Source organism: Mauremys mutica, chromosome 1, assembly GCF_020497125.1.
Source record: "Mauremys mutica isolate MM-2020 ecotype Southern chromosome 1, ASM2049712v1, whole genome shotgun sequence".
In the NCBI taxonomy this organism is placed as follows: Eukaryota; Metazoa; Chordata; order Testudines; family Geoemydidae; genus Mauremys; species Mauremys mutica.
Genome location: NC_059072.1, coordinates 31,074,728 through 31,094,664, shown reverse-complemented (window position 1 = coordinate 31,094,664; position 19,937 = coordinate 31,074,728). Strand labels below are relative to the sequence as shown.

The 19,937-nt window shown below is 43.2% G+C and overlaps 1 protein-coding gene across 7 annotated transcripts in view; it reads right to left on the bottom strand.

Moving 5' to 3' along the window:
• CPNE8 (copine 8) overlaps nt 1–19,937 on the bottom strand; it is a 230,181-nt gene that overhangs the window by 198,024 nt on the left and 12,220 nt on the right. For 6 of the 7 annotated variants that reach the window (XM_045030458.1, XM_045030442.1, XM_045030450.1 and 3 more), the window contains exon 2: nt 14,214–14,254. In XM_045030458.1, coding sequence (XP_044886393.1) covers nt 14,214–14,254 — 41 coding nt within the window. Of the gene's footprint in view, nt 1–14,213; nt 14,255–16,660; nt 16,746–19,937 lie in introns of those variants that run through there. The other variant, XM_045030433.1, reaches the window with a different exon arrangement.

Here is a 19,937-nt window from a genome sequence, read left to right as displayed (position 1 = left end):
ACAGGATTAACTCCTGGAACTTAACCAAAGAGCTCCAGGAATTAAAAGCATATTGGCTAAGTACTGCCTGCTGATTCGCTACCCGAAGCGAAAGCCCACCAGTCAAATAGACTTTACGGCCAAAGAGATCCAGTTTCTTGGTGTTACGTGACTTATGTGCGGAGCCTGGTTGTCCTTGTCGCTCCTTGTGTTTTGCCGCATCAACCACCAAAGTTCCCGGTTCGGGGTGGGTAAAAAGGTGTTCATAGCCCTTTTGCAGCACAAAGTAGAGTCCCTCGATCCCTTTAACCATTGGTGGTATAGAGGCCGGGTTTTGCCAGAGCACCTTCGCAGTGTTCTGAATTGTCCTCATCGGGGCAAGGCCACTCTAGAAGGACCCTCGGGAGTGAGGATGTCCACCATCGGATCTGAATCCTCCATAAACTTCCTCTGCCTGGAGGTTGAGGTTAACTGCCACCCTCCGAAGCAGGTCCTGGTGGCCTTTGGTGTCCATTGGTGGTAGAGTGGTGGAGGTGCCCACCACCACCTCATCCGGTGGAGGAGGAGGAAGAGGTTCCCGGGACGGGGTCTTCCTGCCCCTCAGGTTCTCTAGAGGTCGGGCCAAGTACCTCAGAGCTGCCCACGACTGCAGGATCAGGTGCCACTGACATCAGTGGAAGAGGGGCTGTGATTGTCTGTGGCCACTCAACAGCCATATCCCGTACTGGGTCCTCAGGGGGCCTAGGGGTGTAGCGTGCCATCGACATCACTGATGGAGGGGCACGGGGGGCCAATACCACCAATACCAGCCTAGATCCCTGACCTTGAGCCTGGTGGTAGGTCCAAGGGGTCCAAAAAGGCCATTGCACTGGGCCTTGCCACTGGTGTGGCCAAGTGACGGCTGGTACCGGTTGTTCCATTGGCCTATGGTACCAGGACCAGAAGCAGTGGTGGCTGCATCGGGACACAGACAATTCTGCATCTGATTCTGACGAGTACTCTATACCCGATCATGGGGGAGCAGAGCCCAACAGTGCTGGGGAGCGGTACCGGGGAGACAGAGATCGGCACTGTAACATCATGGGCCTCCCCTGATAATAAATCAACGGCGGTGCTGCCATTGGTGCCGTGACAGGTGTCGGAGTCGTCCAGGGAGCTGGGCATGATGCTGCAGTTGATGCTGTCGCCGGTGTTACTGGCGTTGCCTGAGTTTACGAAGCCAGGCCCTGCACCTGCGGGGCTGGGTATTGCGCCGTCATGCCAATGAGGTCTCGAGCCACCTCATGTGTGTCCAGAGTGGAGGGGAGGTCAAGCTCATCCTCCAAATGGTGCCGGATAGGAGAATCTGTTCTTGCCAGACTCAACAGCTCTGCAACTGAGGCCCAGAGTCAACTGCGCCGGTTCTTGGGGACTAGACCAAGGGTGTCCTGCCAAAAGATGCACCCCACTGGAATCTCTCCAGGGGAACGTCCCCCGTCCGGTTTCTTTTTCTTGTGTGGCATTGGGGACTGTGAACAGTGCCACCACGTGGCACTGGCCTTGAGGGCCTGGGAGTGGTGCCAGTGCTCCCTGGTGGAGTCCTTCCTCAGTGCCGGGACATCCTGCATCAAGGCAGGTGCGCTGCGCACCAAGGATGCCTGTGTAAGCTCTGGCTGTGGCTGAATGGCCAACTCCATCAGGAGACGTTTAAGGCGATAGTCACACTCTCTCTTAGTTCTAGGTCTGAAAGTCCTGCAAATAGGACACTTATCTGACTGAGGGCCCTCCCTGAGGCACTTGAGACAGGCGGCGTGCGGATCACTTGTTGGCATAGGTTTTGCACACCTCTCGCACACATTAAACCCCTGCAACCAATGCATGCCCCAGGGCCGGGGAGTGAAGAGCAGGGGGGGAAAACCCCCCCGAAGTAAGCTAAACTAATCTACACTATTAGCCAACTAACAACTATTGAACTATTTACACAGAAAAACAAGGGAACCACAGGTAAGGCACTTGCAGAAGCAAGAGACTGAGCTGTTCCAATGACCGTCACGGGCAGTAAGAAGGAACAGAGTAGGCGGCAGGTGACATATATACACCGCCATGAAGGTGCCACTCTAGGGATCTCCACAGCTGACCCGACGGGTACCGCTAGGGCAAAAGCTTTCTGGCGATCGTGCACGCGGTGCACACACACACCTATTGGAAAGCACATGAGCAATCACTCGAAGAACCACCTCTCTTTAAGGACCTCTGTATATTTCCAATTATGGGAAATTAGCAAGCAGTGCTCTACCAGGAGAACATGGGTCAGGAGTTCTTGGCGAAATATAGATGTAGAACAACTTTGCTATATAGTATTGTTATGCATATAGCATAATGTTTGCTCTGACCAACCTGATCTTCCTAGGACTCTGGGATCAGAGAAGCTGGAGGGAAGGCATATAGAAGAAGTTAGCTCTAATCCAGCAGAAACACATCCAAGTGGGACCTGTGTGTGCTCTTGTGCAGTTTACATGGCACTTGGTGTTTTGCTCAGACACAAAGAGGTCTATTACTGGCCCCCATCTATGAAATAATATGCTGGCCTCCACTGGTATCAAGGACCACTTGGTTTGATCCTGAGACATCTTACTGAGAAACACTGTATAGACATAGTTCTCCCCAGCAAGGTGAGGAGCTACTAGGGAGATTTGGTTCTGGATACAATCACATGCAAAACAAAAACAAAACAAAAAAACCCACAACCAACCAACTTTTTTTGCTTTGGATGTTAAGGCCTGAGAATACACTCCTCCCTGCTTGTTGACGTGATAAATGGCCATGGTATTGTCTGAAAGCACCTATACTATATGATGATGCAGAGACAGGGCTCTTTGAGGGTCCACAATACTGCCTGAGTTCCAGTGCACAGATATGGAGTCTGGACTGCTAGGTGTTCCACAGTCCATGTATTTGGAGATCATGATCACATGCACCCCTGCACGGAGTGCAAGCCTCAGTTGTGACCGCAATGGTGGTGAAAGGTGAAGCAAAAGATACCTCACTGGAGGATATTATCCTTGTTCTTCCACCAGCAAAGCTGTTCAAGGACTTGGATGGTCAGTCTTCTTTGAAGGGTGTGTACATTTAGTATGTATTCGCCTACCACCCAGAGCTTCAAGGATCTCACGTTCAGACAATCATAAGGTGAGGTGTAGGTTGTTATGGCAATCAGGCTTAGTAGTTTCAGGAATAGTAGTGTGGTCTGTATCAGTTGTTCCCTGAGAACTACCAGGGAGTCTTGACTTTGGGGACGGGGGAGGGGGAAAAAAAAAACAACAACACCACACCTCTTTTGCAGGAAAGAACTGGCACAAAGAATCCAGGATTTCTCTGACAAAGATGATCCTTTTGCATGGGCTGAAGCAAGTATTTCTGATATGAGACTGCAAGAGATTACCTATATACTGGATTGCTTTGTGAAGTACAGTTGGGAGCTGAACCTTAGGATCCAATCGTAAAGGTATGGTTAGATAAATATCCCTTGGTGTCTGAGATGTGCAGTAACCATCACAAGGCACTAAGTTAAGACTTGCGAAGCCATGGGTTAACTGAAAAGAAATCTGTTGAACTGAAAGTATTTCATTTACCCCCACCCCAGCCAAAAAAATATCCTTCTGGTCCTCAGGCAAAAAGTCCAGGATGGGGCTCATGGCATCCCATAAGACATAATCATCATGGTTTAAGAATTGGCTTCTTGAAGGCCTAGTGAGCTGGACAAGTAGACTTTCCTGCCAGAAGTGCTCAGCTTACATTGCTCTATGTCAGAAGGGGCAGAGTGAGATGCCTTGTTGCTCCTAACTCTTTCCCATGCTGCAGATACCACCACAGAGTTTGACAGTGAGCACATGTGATTCATAAGCCCTTTGGCACCAGAAGGCAAGGATTCACTGTTCTTTACAAGTAATCTTGTCTCAGACCCGACAAACTCACTAATCACCTAATACATCACTTTCATTATATTTATCCATGAAGGGTACAACACGAGGAGGTCTCTCTACTGCAAGCTTGTCACTTATCAATACTCAATCATGAGGTGTGTGTGCAAGTAATATTTAAGGAGTGATGAAAATTATCCCCTTATGGTCATGGTGTGAAAGTGAGTCAGCAGGGAATCATGTATCTCAGTGAGGGCTCATTCAAGAAGAAGTCCCCTCTCTGGCTAGCTGATTATGTAATGTACTGATGAATATCCACCATTCCAACAACATGGAAAAAAGAAGTAAATGGAAAACCATCAAAAAAACTATAACCACTGAAATTACTTGAGGTAAAAAGGAACATTATGACAGGCAGGGGATCACCCTTTCTAGGAAAAACACATAAAAGACTGGTTTAGTTAGTATATCACCAAGTGGAGAAAGACACTCTGGATCTATTCACTGAGGAGACATGTTGTTCAGCAGGGGTGTTTTGTGGAAGATTGGATCCTGTTTCCCCGAGAAGCCAGCCAGCTCCACAACAGATTAAACTGGGGGAGGGGAGAATCCTATTTTATTAGATAGCTAAGGTAATGAGTAATGAGTAATGTAACTAATAAGTGTAGACCCTAGTTCGTGTTTTATGTGGGCTTTTTAATTGTAACCATTTGTTTGCATCACTCTTGTTTCTAGTGGAACATCTGTACTTTCTTAAATAAACACTCGTGTTTTATAACACAAGTGCTGTGTGTTATACAGGAGCACTGATTTAAGGTAAAACTGGCAAACAGGTACACTGCTCCTTTGGGAAAAGAGGATTTTGGATTTCTGTAAGTAGCAGGTGTCAGGGGCTGGAAATCACAAGAGAACACTTCAACGGGAGTCAGGGAGCGTCATGCCTCTCTTGTTTAGCTACAAGGCAAAAACAGGGCTGGCACAGCCCAGAGGAGAGTGCTTGAGTGGTTGAAAGGCTGGTGGTTTTGGGGAGCTAACACCAAACCATCACAGACCAGACTCCCTCCTGCTAGAGACAAGGGGTAACAGGGTAACTCTCAGTCCCAGGTACTCCAAGAACTATTACAGTACAGTACAGTAATATAAATGAATGTCCTTCCACTGGTATAGGATATATCCTGTATACTCTCAGATACAGGTGGCGATGAAAAGGGGGAGACAGACAAAAATCTTGATTGGGTTGAAAAGAGCAGACCTAATGGGTATAACCAGCCTCTCCATGGTCTGCATCTCTAAAATGTCTAAAAAGGGATCCAAGTCTCCATTTGGAGACAGAGAATAAATATCATTCTCCCCAGTGATTCCTGAAAAAACATCTTTTTTCACCATTTTGTTTCAGGATCCAGCTTAGACATAAGAGGGTTATGAATGTCCATTATCTGCGATGTCTACAACTTCAAAGTGCATAGGTTTGTCACACACAATGCTACAAATATAGCAAACCGGAGAAGAAATGTAAAAGAAGATAATGAAAGGAACCTGAAACTTATAAAATATGGGTGCAGCTGCATCTTTGTGCCTTCCTCATTGTCTTTTTACCTCCTTCTTGGATGATAATTTCAAGGGGTATAGATACAATGCGAAAAGTGCCATTACCATTGAATGACTCTGCTCTGGCAATAAAATGGGCATGCTAAAAAGTGTGGCCAAAGTTGCAAGAAACCAATTTTTTTCCAGTCTGGACTCCAGGTGGACAGTAATCAAGCAACAGATCACCTGATGGTGGACCTTAACCACTTGATGGGGCCTTAAGAGATGGAGAAGGAAGATCACTTTTTAGAAGTTTTAAAAAGGACAAGGTCCTGAGCAGCAGTTTCCTCAACCAGAATAAGACAAGACCAGCCAGGAGGACGGAAGGGAGCAGAGTCCTGTGAACCTGAAAAGACACTGAACAAATCCCAAACAATGATCAAGAGTGCTGAAGAACCTTAGCCAGAGGTCTTACACAAATGTAGTCAATATATAAAACTGCTTGCATCTCTTGTAATTTGTCTATGAGTAAAGTATATTCAGTTTAGAAATCCCTTTGCAAAGTCTGTGTATTACTTGCTTCAACTATCCCATGTTGCTGAAGGATTTAGCTATAAACTGTGTTACCCATGGGACTGAAGCTCTAGGGAGGATCTGTTTGACTGGGCAGACTTGGGAGGATTCAACACCAGTCCTGGAGTCCAGGGCAGCTGGAACACAGGGTCCTATTTCCTATAAGTAGTACCAGAAAGCGTCTATGTATGGGTCTATGGCTGGAGTCTGCCCATATCCAAGAGAGCTGAGAAGCACATGGATCCACCAGTGAGTCAGTCCAAATAGCTACCTAGTGAGCATCCACAAGGAGGAGCTCAGCCAGGACTGTAACACCAGGTAATTCCTATTATACCCACAAATTACAACAAAGCCACAGGACTGAAGCTTATCATTGCCTCAGTATTGAGAGCTCTTTTCTCCCTCGAGGAGACCTTTTAGGAGATGATAGAAATGCACTCCTTTTGGAATTAGGGATGCAATGAAAACTAAGATTTTCATAAATATTTGAGGTGTTGCCAGTCCAGATAGGAAAGCCTTCTATTGGTAATGCTCCATTGCATAAGCAACCTGGAGGAAACCCCTGTGGCAATGTCTGGAAGGAATTTGCAGAAACACTACCCTGAGATCTATCACTACTGGGCCTATCAGAGTGTGTGCTAGTGATCACAGATCTTTCTGTCCCCTTCTCCTCCAAGACCAATGCCTTTTACCCCATCCCTTCCAACCTGTCCTCATCCCAGTCCTATCTCTTCCCCACCCTAACTCCTCTAATCTCACTATCCTTTCCCCTGCCCCCGAGCTCTCCCCTCTCTGTCCAGCCAGTCCCAGTTTCTCTCACACACACACACACACACACACACACACACACACACACACTGCCACCTTGCTCCAATATGCTCCTCTCTCCCAGATCCAGTTCTTGCCCCTTCTACATTTGAGTCAGACAATCTCCTTCTCCACACTGCCTGCACCCAGCAGGGGGAGCATTGAGAGCACAGGGAAATGTCCCTGCTGTCAATCCTGTAGCAGCAATGGCAGAGAAAGTCCTGCTTATCCCTGTAGCTCTAATAAGTCTCCGAGAAATCTCAGTTTGCACTTGCTCAGAGGTTTACAACCTGCCAAATTTGGGAGAATACTCAAGAGGACAGCAAAAGGCACCCAAGATTTGTCTTTTATCAGGCGTGAGTTCAAGGTACTTGGAGGCACCAAATTGCTGCAGAAAAGACAGATAATTGTAACTCTTAGCCTAACATTAGAATAGACAAGATTCAGTAATAAATTAGATATAAAAGCAAGAGGAGCAGGCAGGAACAAAATGTTTTCTAAAGTTACACTCTATAATAAAAATATACAGAAAACTACTAGAACTAGCAATACATGTCCCTATCATAATCTCAGAATGGAAAACAAACAAGTCGCTTATTATCTCAAACATATCTATTTCCTGAGTTCCCTATCCAACAAAGACCTAAAAGCACTTGCCCCTAAACAAGGACCAATAAAGAATGGACTACTATTTGAATTCGTTTGTTTGAGATAGTTCACCCTTTCCTTGCTAGATAAGCAACCAACCATTAGAAATATCTTAGATTCCACCAGTTCCACTCCTGCATGACATCACCATTCAGGTGGCATGTTCCTGTCCCCACCTGTTTATGCAGAAAATGGTCTCTATTTAGTGTATTTTTAAAGGATTGTGAAAGGCACACACAACTTTATATTGTTACTACTCTCCAAGCTCCCAGCTAAACAGATAAAATGAGCAAACTGCCTGTTTGAATCAGAACAATATTTTGGGATACCAGATCTCTGAACTGCCATCATCCCCAGAGCATGTGTGTGCAGTTAATCAAGAAAAGAGTAAAATGTCTAAAAGGTGAGCAGCTCCTGTGCGTGGAGGCAAGATGAATCTATGGTTAATCCAGAAAAGATCACAGAAGTCCATTCATAAATGCAGGCTTTCCTTGCACTGACACCAAGCCAGTGAGGCTTGGAGATAGCCTTGCATTGCATACAGTAATGGACTATGTATGACTTCTGAACACTATGACCCAAGAGTCTACTGAGCTGGTATAATGTGGAAACGTGCCATGAGTGTAACAGATACTGGTATGGCGATTAGGCCCAACATCCACATCATCATCAGATCAAATGCTGGAGCCTGCAGATGATCTGCTTGAGTCATAAAAGCTAATCCCAACCTAAAGTAGGAAGGCTTGGAATTGAACTTCAATAGCATATAGTGAGTTTATTCCCCCTAGTCCACTGGGGATTATACAGAACACTCCTAGGAACAACTCAACTAAAAAAACCACACACACACACAACTGTGCATGTCTGTAAATCCTAAAGAAGAAATCTATTGAGTTTCTGTATCCGACCTACTTTTTGCCTACCCATAGAAACAATTTGAGTGGAAATTAGATATACTGCCTGTGCCTGAGATGCATCCCTAAAAGCATGCACGGGACTACAATGTGCAGTGCATAGAGTCAGTCTCCTTCATGCAAGAGCGATATGCTCAAGATTGTTTGCAGTGTTGTTGCAGCTGGTGTTGGTCCCAGGATATTAAAAAGGGACAAGGTGGGTGAGTTAATGTCTTTTACTGGACTTCTTTCCTTTCAAACAGAAGAAAAGCTGTGTGTAGCTCAAAACTGTGTGTCTCTCACCAAGAGAAGTTGGTCCAATAAAAAGTTATTACCTCATTCAGCTTGCCTCCCTATTCCCAAGGCAGCATTTTTTCTTTTGCCATATAAAAATAGAGATCTCAAATCCACGATTGGTCAGAAATCACATCGCCGTTAGGAAGTAACTGGAACAAAAGCCTCTCTTTTGTTCAGTGGCACAAACTCAATGGCATAGTAGCATGATTTCCTGATGCAACTGAAAATTCTTTATCAACTAGGGAATTTGGTAGAATCTCTCTGAAGCAGTTTTTCAGTGCCCCTGTGTCCAAGGTGATTAGGGGCCATCAGGGACAAAAATCTAATCTCTCATCAACTGGAAGGTCTCCAAAGCAGATCTTGATAGGTTCCAGACGAAGCAGCAACCTTTTACAAATGTGGAAATTTTTATTGCCTATGAAAATAAAGTCTAGAACCCTTCTGCAGAGAAGGAGGCAGCATACACCGTAAAATCTGCGTTATCCGGCACTTTACCAACCGCAAAGCTGTAGAAACTGGCATTTTTAATATCTCCATTAAAAATCCGGCAGGCATGGGGCCTGCAGGCTCCCTCCCTGGCTGAGCATGGCTCCCTGCAAGCAGCGGCATGTACCTGCTGCTCCTAGGCAGAGGCATGGCCACAGGGGCGCCCTGCGCTGCCCCTACCCAACCCCAAGCGCTGGCTACACAGCTCCCATTAGCTGGGAACCACGGCCAATGGGAGCTGCAGGGGCTGCACTTGTGGGCGGAAGCAGCACACAGAGCCACCTGGCCATGTCTCCGCCTAGGAGCAGCAGGGATATATTGCCGCTTGCAGGAAGCCACCTGAGCAAGCGCCACCCGGATCCATCATCCCACAACTCTGTGTCCCAACCCCCTCCCACACCCAAACTCCCTCCCAGAACCCAAGTCCTGCACCCTCTCCTTCGCCCTAACCCCCAGCCCTGAGCCTCCTCCTGCACACATACTCCCCTCCCTCAGTAAGTATAATAATTAACCGGAATTTTTGACTAACCGGCATGCTCCATTCCCCCAACATGTCGGATAACAAAGCTTTTCCTGTACTAAGAATCCAATCACTGTTGCAAAAGGTTCCCTCCATTAATAAGCAGCTTCTTGTGCTGAACTGCTACATAACTGCCTGAACCCTACAAACACGTGTGTCTGCAAACATCAATACTGGACACAGTTATCTTTACTGTTGTATCCCCAACATCAAATCATGACACTACCCGATATCTAGCTGATGCCAAACACTTTTTTTTTCTTTTTTTTTTTAAAGTTGATCTTTGCAGAGACAACTGACAATGAGAGACCATTTTTCTGCAGCTCAAATTGGTAGTTACATATGGAGAGGTATCTTCCAATATCAGCAAGAAGAATTAGCTCCTTAGTCAACAAGATGAAGCTCTCCTAGGAGTTAATGCCTAGATGGGAATTTTTTTCTAAGGGGGGGGGGGGGGGAAAAAAAAGGACTTACAGTTGAAGAATATGGAAAATAGTATGAAGTATCACATGAGCCAGAACGCAGTACAGCCTATAGACTGGTCAGTGAACCCTATGAGAGCTTCCTCAGGGATCAGTCTTGGGACCAATCTTATTTAACATTTTTATTACTGACGTTGGCATGAAAAGAGAGAGCATGCACTAATAGAATTTGTGGGTGAAGCAAAGTTGGAAGGTACTGCCAATATGGAGGAGGACCGGAATATCATGGGTGGACTGGGGCTTAAACGGTCTTCTTTGAGGCGCTGGAGTGTGCATGCCGAGAGACTTGATTATGTTCTTTGAATCTTTTAGGCTATGCAACCTAGAGTTGGTCTGTTCAGTGAAAAGCCCCTGACCATCAAACAGGAGGTCTTGGATAGTCTGCTGAACGTCCGGCGGGAGACCTGAGGACTGAAGCCAGGTGTTACGCTGCATGACAATGCCAGATGCCAGTGTACGTGCTGCCGCGTCTGCAGCATCCTGGGAACCTTGAAGGGCAGCCTGGGCCACTACTCTGCCCTCCTCTGCAATGGCTTCCAGCTCCTGACGAGAATCAGATGGAAGGAGCTCTTTAAACTTTTGGATAGCAGACCAGGAGTTATAACTGTATCTGCTAAGGATCGTGAGCTGATTAGCAATCCGTAAGGAGAGGCGGCTGGTAGAATAAGCTTTCCTTCCATAAAAAGAACAGGAGTACTTGTGGCACCTTAAAGACTAACAAATTTATTTGAGCATAAGCTTTCATGGGCTATAGCCCACTTCTTCCGACACCAAAGACAGGAGTCATGGGGGCCCCCCTGGGGCACAGGCTTGCCACAGTAACCGCAAGGTTTGAAGCCCTGAAACAGCATGCCTTGGAGCCCCATAGGGCACTCGTTGAAGGGAAAACCCCTTCAGGAGATAATAACTATTCTTAACACTAAAGATAACAGAAACTAACACTTAACTAACAATAGGGTAACTATACACAGAGATAAGTAAAGTAGCTAGGGAGTAGTGAAGCACTTGCAAGAGACCACTGTTCCAACAACCGTCACTGGTAGTAAGAAGGAACTGAAGGGGGGCGGAGGTTGAGCCAGCAGTGTCATATATAGAGCACCACTCCAGGGGGCTCCACAGCTGGCCCGACAGGTAGCTGCTAGGGAAAAAGTTCCAACATCCGTGCACGCGGCGCACGCACACATGTAACTAGAATTGATATGAGCAAGCACTCGAAGAATTATTGAGTTATCTAAGATAAGAGAGGAGCTGCTGTCACTCCGACTCAAGCCAAAGGCAGAAGAGAAGGAACTGGGGCACGGTTGGCTGGGCACACTAGGTAACTGCTCGGAGCAGTGTAAGATGTCTGACGCGCGGACATGGCCAACCAGGCACTGCTACTACAAATCTCTAATTACGAACACAGGGTGCCAACACACCTAAAGTGGAGCACCCACAGGGACACGCCTTTAAGAAGAATTAGTATCATTATACAAGGCACTGGTGAGACCTCATCTGGAATACTGTGTGCAATTCTGGTCTCCCACGTTTAAGAAAGATAAATTCAAAGTGGAACAGGTGCAGAGAAGGGCTACTCAGATGATCCGAGGAATGGAAAACCTACTTTATAAGAGAAGACAAACAGCTTGGCTTGTTTAGCCTAACCAAAAGAAGGCTGAGGGGAGATAGGATTGCTCTTTATAAATATATCAGAGGGATAAATATCAGGGAGGAAGAGGAGTTATTTAAGTTAAGCATCAATGTGGACACAAGAACAAATGGATATAAACTGGCCATCAACCAATTTAGGCTCAAAATTAGGCGAAGGTTTCTAACCATTACAGGAGTGAATTTCTGGAACAGCCTTCCCAGGGGAGCAGTGGTGGCAAAAAACCTAACTGGTATCAAGTTCAGTCTTGAACCATTTATAGAGTGGATGGTATGATGGGACTGCCTACAAAGGAAGGTGGCTCATCAACAACTGCTTTTAGCAAATATCCTCAACTGACCAGAGAGATGGGATACTAGATGAGGAGGGCTCTGAGTTACTACACAGAATTCCTTCCCAGGTGTCTGCCTGGTGAGTATTGCCCACATGCTCAGGGTCTATGGGATCGCCATATTTAGGGACAGGAAGGAATTTTATCCTGGGTCAGGTTGGCAGAGACACTGCAACATGGGGCACGGATCACTTTTAGAGTTAAACTAGTGTAAATGGTGAATTCTATGTAACTTGGGAGTCTTTAAACCATGATTTGAGGACTTCAGTAACTCAGCCAGAGGTTAGAGGTCTATTACAGGAGTGGATAGGTGAGGTTCTATGGTCTGCAATGTGCAGAACGTCAGACTAGATCAGCGTTTCTCAAATGCGGCTACCGTGGCCGCATACAGCCACCAGGGGCTTTTCTTGCAGCCTCAGCCTCCTGGCAGTGACTGGGGGGGAGGAGGGGTCAGCAAGGAGGGGTTGGGCCCTGTCCCACTCTTGACCACAAACGTTGGAGGAGCAGACAGCTGGTGTGAGTTCCCCACCTTCCCAAGAGTGGTGGGGCTCAGGCTTCCGGCTTCAGCCCTGGTGTGGCAGGTGGCAGGCTCTGGTCACATGTTGGCAGGCTCTGGCATGGTCTCTGACTGTGGAGCTTTGGGCTCCGGGCTTTAGCTGCACAGTGGCAGTCTCCACCCCCAGGCCACTGGACTTCAGGCTCCGGCCACTGAGCTTCAGGCTCAGACACACCCCTTGTCACCTCTGGCCCCTGCTGTCACCCCAGTCCCTCACCCCATCATGCTTGGCCCCCACTGCTTCCCATCTCCCTATCCAAGGCATAATTTGTCCCCAGCTTGCCAGGGCTGAGTAAGTCTGCTGTGAAAAGTGGTATCTGCATGTTTGTTAATATCACTTTTCACTGCCTCCCAGCTAGCTAACAAGTCTTTGCTGTGAAAAGTGATATTAAACATACAAATATCACTTACTAGCTAGCAAGTCTTAAAAATAAAAAATAAATAAAGTTACAACCAAAAAAGCAAAAGAAACAAAAACAAAAAGACAGGAACATGCAAAGTACCTTGTGTTTCTATTCTGTTTAGGTCCAGTAAAGAATAGAGACAACTGTATGTTATTACTATTGAGTCTGCAAAAACATCCCGACATAAATAAATTACTAAGACTGGACATGTATATGTGCATATATATTTGTTTTTCCTAAAGTTAATTAACTATTTTAGGAAAAATTGTCAAAGCGGCCACCAGCAAAAGTTGGTGGCCTCAGTGTGCAGCCACCAAAAAAATTGTTGTGAGAACCCCAGTATTAGATGATCACGATGGTCCCTTCTGACCTTACAGTCCTTGAGTAGAAGGTGTCCATGCTGGACCAAAGCCAGAATTTCATGCCAAGGACAATCCTGCCAAGATCATGTTCAGGGACATGGTTCTCTGCACAGCTGCATTCTTACACTAATCTGGGAGTTGTCTATTGTCTTTCACATCTGCTCTTTGAGGGCTTGCAACCAAGATGCCACATTGCCCAGTGACCCAAGGCATATTGATTTATCAACATAAATGTAAATGGCATTTTTTTCTCATCTTTTGACTCTAGATTGAAGATTAATTCTCTTCATTAGGAGCATTAGCAGAGAGAAGAGATTTTAAAAAGGTTTCTATATAGTTTGCATAGCAGCCTGGAAAAAGATGTGAAAAGAACAATAGATTTTTTTTTTTTTTAAACAGTAAGTTCTGCATTTATTACTTCCCAGCAAAATAAAAGTTTTAACCTAAAATCTTCTTCAAAGGGACTAGATAGCTCAAGAAACTGGTAATGGGATATAGAACCTTTACATTCTATGTCACTCATCGAAAATGTGGTTCACGTCAGTAGTAACTAAAAGTTATCAGCTAATGACTATTCAGTAGCCTATGTGAAATGAGTTCAGTAGTCTCAGTCCACTTCCTAACATACAGCAGTCTACATGACAAAAACCATATTCACAATTACACTATATTAAGTCTCTGCTGAGGGGACAAGAACTGAATTGCCTTAGAGGCTGAATTACCCTGGAGGTTTACTTGACATCTTTACGCTGCAGTTTATCCAGTCCAACAAATAAACATAATAAAATAATTTTTACTTACTTGGATCAGATTTTGAAAATGTGTCTCTATCCAAAAGGTTTCTGTTAAAGAAAGACAGATAAATGACACTGCTATTAAAATAGAGAGAGAACATCAAAGAAAAACAATGATAATTTCTTTCTGATTGAAAGCTTCTACAATGCATACATGATTAAAACAGTTTATTTAAGGAACATAAGGGGACACAGTTGGCTCTCCTCCATCTCTTATGCATATCAGAATTACTCAGAGCTAGTATTCTGCCAATCTCAAACTTCACACTTCTCGGTTTGTTACACAATTCTGATGCATGTAAACTGTGGGTTGTAGACTCAACTACCACACAGGGGGAAAGAGGCAGAACACTCAACCACTAAAAATATATTTTTAAATTTAATGTCCCACAGGAACTGAAATAACTTTAAGCTGTCATGGTACTTTGTGAGTTTATTATTTCAGCTTTCAGCTAAAAGTAAAGCCCCCAAAATTTAGAACAAATCTTTCAAGTTCGGTAGACCTCTACGTAAACAAGCTTCTGGGCTCAACCTAATTTTTCAAGGCTAAAACAGTCTTTTGGAACTGGATCCCTCTAGTAAAGTGTTCTGTGTCCAAGCTCTCATTATTTCATTACACTTGGTATCTTACCTACAAATGTGGTAATTGTGTAACTATACAGTTCATTATTGTTTACAAACTATCATAAATGCAAACGAGGAAACTTTTAGTTTGTACCCGCAGCATCCATATGGGGAGTTACAGAGCAGCACTTTGGTGCACACTGATTTTCATATTCCCTAGTCCCAATTGTGAGGCAGTGTAGAAATAGCGTGGGTAAAGAAAAACTGGTAAGTCAATCAATCTTAATACTGCTCTACTGTTTCTTCTTTCAGGTTAAATAATTACATAGTTCTTCCAGTGTTGTATTTTGGCTGAAGTAACCAGTAAAAATTAAAATGGATTTTTTATTTTTGAGTAACAATGCTCCTCTTTCCTGTCTCTTATCCTAAACTCCCTCCAGTATTAGGCTTTGTAATGACATTTAGTCAGTCATTCTTAATTTATTCCATTAGGATTAAAATGAACACTATCCACATATGTAGATTCAGATTGTAATTTCAGACATAATTACCATTCTGGATCAGATGAGTAGCCCATCAAAGTTTAATACCCTATATTTGACAATGTCCAGCTGCTTCAGAAAAGGTTACAAGAAACTCTGTAGTAACAATTATGGAGAAATCTGTCCCCCAGGAAAAGTTTCCTCCTAACTAACAGTTATACATGTCAAGACAAACTAAATGAAAATGGCGTTAAGGTTGGGAGTACATACCAGTAAATAAAGTAAAATACATTACAGATGTTTCAATTATCCCAAAAATCAAGTGTGATGAATCCCCAAAATTCACAATCAAATATAAAAGAAATCCAAACATGTTGGGGTATGGAAATGATTAATCAGGATACCAAACAACCTTAGCTCTCCACTGTAGCGACGTTGTCCAATAGCTTTATGATTAAGGCATTTTAGGTTTGTGGGCAGAGTTAAGGTAATCCATTTCTATGCCATTCATTATTTTCTATATTTTTACCATGTCTCCTCTTTTCATCTCAATTTTCTCAACTCATTTCCAAGCCGCTTCTATTTCATGAGAAACCAGAACTGAACATAGTATTCTAGGGGAGGCTACATAACAGATTTAATAAATTGAAATCTTATTTCCATAGTATTCTCTATTCCATTAAGTACATAATCTAACATGTACTTGACTACTGTTGCACAGTGAGCAAAGGTCTTTATCAAATTGTCCATAAAAATGCAAAGCTTTTTTTGTGAGTTAACAGATTTTGTTTAGAACCAGTAAGGTGTAAGTATTCATAAAGTCTAATGCCAGAAAGGGCTGCTGTGATTATCTAGTCTGACCTTCTGCATAACACAGGCCACAGAACTTCCCAAAACCAATTCCTATTTGAACTAGGCAGAGCATCTCTTTTAGGAAAACATCCTATCTTGATTTTAAAATTGCCAGTGATGAAAAATACTGTCCTCCTCTTCACCTCCCACCCCAAATTTTGGGTCATCTGCAAAATTTATTTAGTTATGATTTTTTGTTTTCTTCCAAGTCATTGATAAAATAAATTAAAGGGCACAGGGCCAAGAACTAACTGATATGAGACCCCACTAGACAAACACTCACTCAACGACAATTCCCCTTTTACAATTAAATTTTGAAACCTGTCAGTTATGCAGTTTTTAATCAATTTAACGTGTGCCATGTTCCTGTTATATCGTTCTAATTTTTTAATCAAAACATCATGCAGGATCAAGTCATATAGCCTACAGAATTCTAAATCTATTAATCTTTATCAACCAAACTTGATATCTTTTTTTTTTTTTTAAATAAGATTGCAAGTTAGACAGGATTTTTTTTTACATAAATTCATGTTGACTGGCATTAAGTACACATTACCTTCCTTTAATTCTTTATCAGGCATTCCATTATTTTGCCTAGGATCACTGTCATGGTAACAGACCCATAATGACCCATGTCATCTCATTTACCCTTTTTAAATACCTGGCACAACAGTAACTTTCTTTTAGTCTTCTGGAACTTTCCTAGTGTTCCAAGAGTTATCGGGGGGAGGGAGGGGGAGACAACAACAACAACAACCAACAACAGTGAAGCAAGCTCCTCAGCTTGCATCCAAGAGTTAAAAAGTTGGCTATCTGGACCCCACTGATATTAAATGTCTAACTTTAGTATCTGCTATTCAACATCTTCCTGAGTTATTATTGGAATGGAAAGTGTTTCCTCCAGGGTGGATAAAAATCAATTATTTTAAAAAATTAAACAAAAAAGATTTTTTTTTTAATTTAAATTGGATTTTTTGGATAAAATGCTTTGAGGAAAAACCTATCTAAAAAGAACTGTTTTAATTAAGATCATTATAGCTCAAAGATATCTCATCATGGAATAGGGATTATAAATTTTAATTCTATAGTATGAGACAATATATTCATCTAATGTTTAAGAAAAGGTTTGTAAATGAGTTCCAATAGTTCATGGATTAGGAACCCAATCTTATGGGTTTCCAGGGGCTTCTGTATAGATTATTTAGGTTAATCTTTCTAGCTACTCAATGGTACTCAGTGCTCAGTCTAGAAGATACCATCAGAGATGCTTAGCTTTGCAGTTCTCAAACTATGGATTTGTGTCTCCAGAGATAACATGCTTGTTAACAGCAAAAATGTTTTTAAATAAATATATACACAGAGGTGAGAAACAACAGACCTCAACCCTACTGTCCCTCTGCAAATTTGTGTACACAGAGTCAATCTCTTACCTCTGTCTAAAAGTGCAAAGTTTCAAAAAGTTCAATGAATAGAAGATTGTTGGGGGAAGAACAGATCTGGACAAGGAGAAGTCTGGAGATAAATGTGAGACGGGAGGGACAGGCAGTAGAAACAAAAGTGAAACTGTTTGAGCAGTTTATTCCAGAAGTCTTGAGGTCTTTCTGAGTGTAGCCTTCATTGATTTGAGATTTCCCATATCATTCTCTCTAGAAGGGAAAACCTATAATGGCAGTAGGCCGTAAAAGAGACCCAGTTTGGGAATAAGAACCATTCAAGAAATATATGTTTGCTGATGACGTTTTAAAGAAAGTCACACCAGTGAACTGGTGGAAGTCACTTAAGCACTTGGATTCAGAGACTATTGAAGTGATAATCTCACTTTTAACAGCAGTAGCTTCTTCTGCCGGTGTAGAAAGAATATTTTCTTCCTTTGGACTAATTCATTCCAAACTGAGAAATCGTTTGGAACCTGAAAAAGCAGGAAAGCTTGTTTTTCTTTTCCAAATTATGAACAAACAGGAAAATGAAGGTGAAGATGACCAAGTTAGCTGCAGAAGCCAATATTTTAAGTTTCCCATGTTGACCTGGCTGACATAGTCCATTTAATTTTGGGGTTTTTTTAAATTTCATTTAACTATTTTAGTTAAAAACAATTTGAACAAAACCAAACCTGATTTTAAAAAATGTGAATGTTTAACTAAAATTCAAAAATGTATATGCTTGTTTTGTTAAAATATTATATGTTTGCAGTTGAAGAAAAAAAATCCAGAATACATAATGTTGTTGTTTTAGTTAAATAAAACAATTTAAATGTCTGTCTGGTGATGTTCTCCTCCTAATACAGCATGGCAAGAAAATCCTCCAAATATTAATGATTAAACTGCTGAATTGGAGATATTTATGAAGTCATTGGGAGGTGAAGTATCTGCTTCAATTACCTTTGGTAAATGAAATAACCAATAATTTATTTTCTGATATAGCTGTAAAACTAATCTGAAAAGTTTCCAAAATAAATCATTTTAAAAAATGTATAGTGTGTACCTCCTAAAAATGAAACCTACATCTATCTCTGAGTTGTTGATTGTTATAACCTTAATACATATTCTTCACAAGAATGCACTTTTATGTAGAAATCCATGATTAAATTGAGTCTTCCTGACCACTGATTTAAATCTACTTGATTTAAATCAAATCCACCCTGGTTTCTTCATCATCATCATCATCTGCTGATAGGACAACATCATCTGTTTCTCCTCTTCCCCCACCACAAAACAGAAATATTTATTGAACAATTCTGCCTTTTCATTATTGACTATTCTACAATTTCCATCTAGTAATGGACCAACAAAATTTACAAACCCCTTCTTATTGTCCTTTACTCTGCTGGCCATAGATTGATCATGTCTACCTGACTGGGCCACACAGAGAAAAATAGGTGGAGCATCACATCTTCAACTAGTATAGAGATCACCCTGGGGCTTAAGGATGAGATAGGTGCCCAGATACCTGCATCAGGCAGCAATGCACAAATCTAGAGGCAGAAGCTTAGGCACCTAGGGAACTTTTACAGCAGAAATCTAGCCGCAGAGTGAATTTAAGTGCCTAAAGAGTTATGTGGCAGCTTAGCAGGGGTTTTTACAGATCACAGCAGCACCTATTTCTGAGGTTTAGGAGCCTAAGTCCCATTGTGGATCTGGGACCTTGAGCACATTAATGTTGATAATTTAGATCAGGGGCAGGGAACCTTTTTTCTACCAGGGGCCACTGATCCACCGGGGGAAAAAAAAATTAGTCGCGGGCCACAAAGTCTTGTGGGGCGGGGGCTTGGAACTTCCCCTAGGCTCTGAGATGGGGCCAGAAATGAGGGGTTCAGGGTGGAGGATGGGGCTCTGGGCTGGGATAGGGGTACAGGAGAGGGGTCCAGGCTGGGGCCAAGGGGTTTAGAGTGCAGGAGCGGGCTCAGGGCTTTTTGATCTTTGGGTGCTCTGGAGAACCCATCTCATCAAAGGGATCAAAATCTCTCACCTCTGATTGAACCTGACTAAGAACAAGAAAGAGCAGCAAAGAACCCTGTGGCACCTTATAGACTAACAGATGTTTTTGCAGCATGAGCTTTCGTGGGTGAATACCCACTTCTTCGGATGCAAGTGATCTTCGGATCTTGCATCCGAAGAAGTGGGTATTCACCCACGAAAGCTCATGCTGCAAAAACATCTGTTAGTCTATAAGGTGCCACAGGATTCTTTGCTGCTTCTACAGAACCAGACTAACACGGCTACCGCTCTGATACTTAACAAGAAAGAGGAGTCAATCGTCAGGTCAGAAGAAAACTTGATGGCCTTAACCTGGCATAATCTCATATAGAGATACTTTAATAATTGACTTCTTTTCAG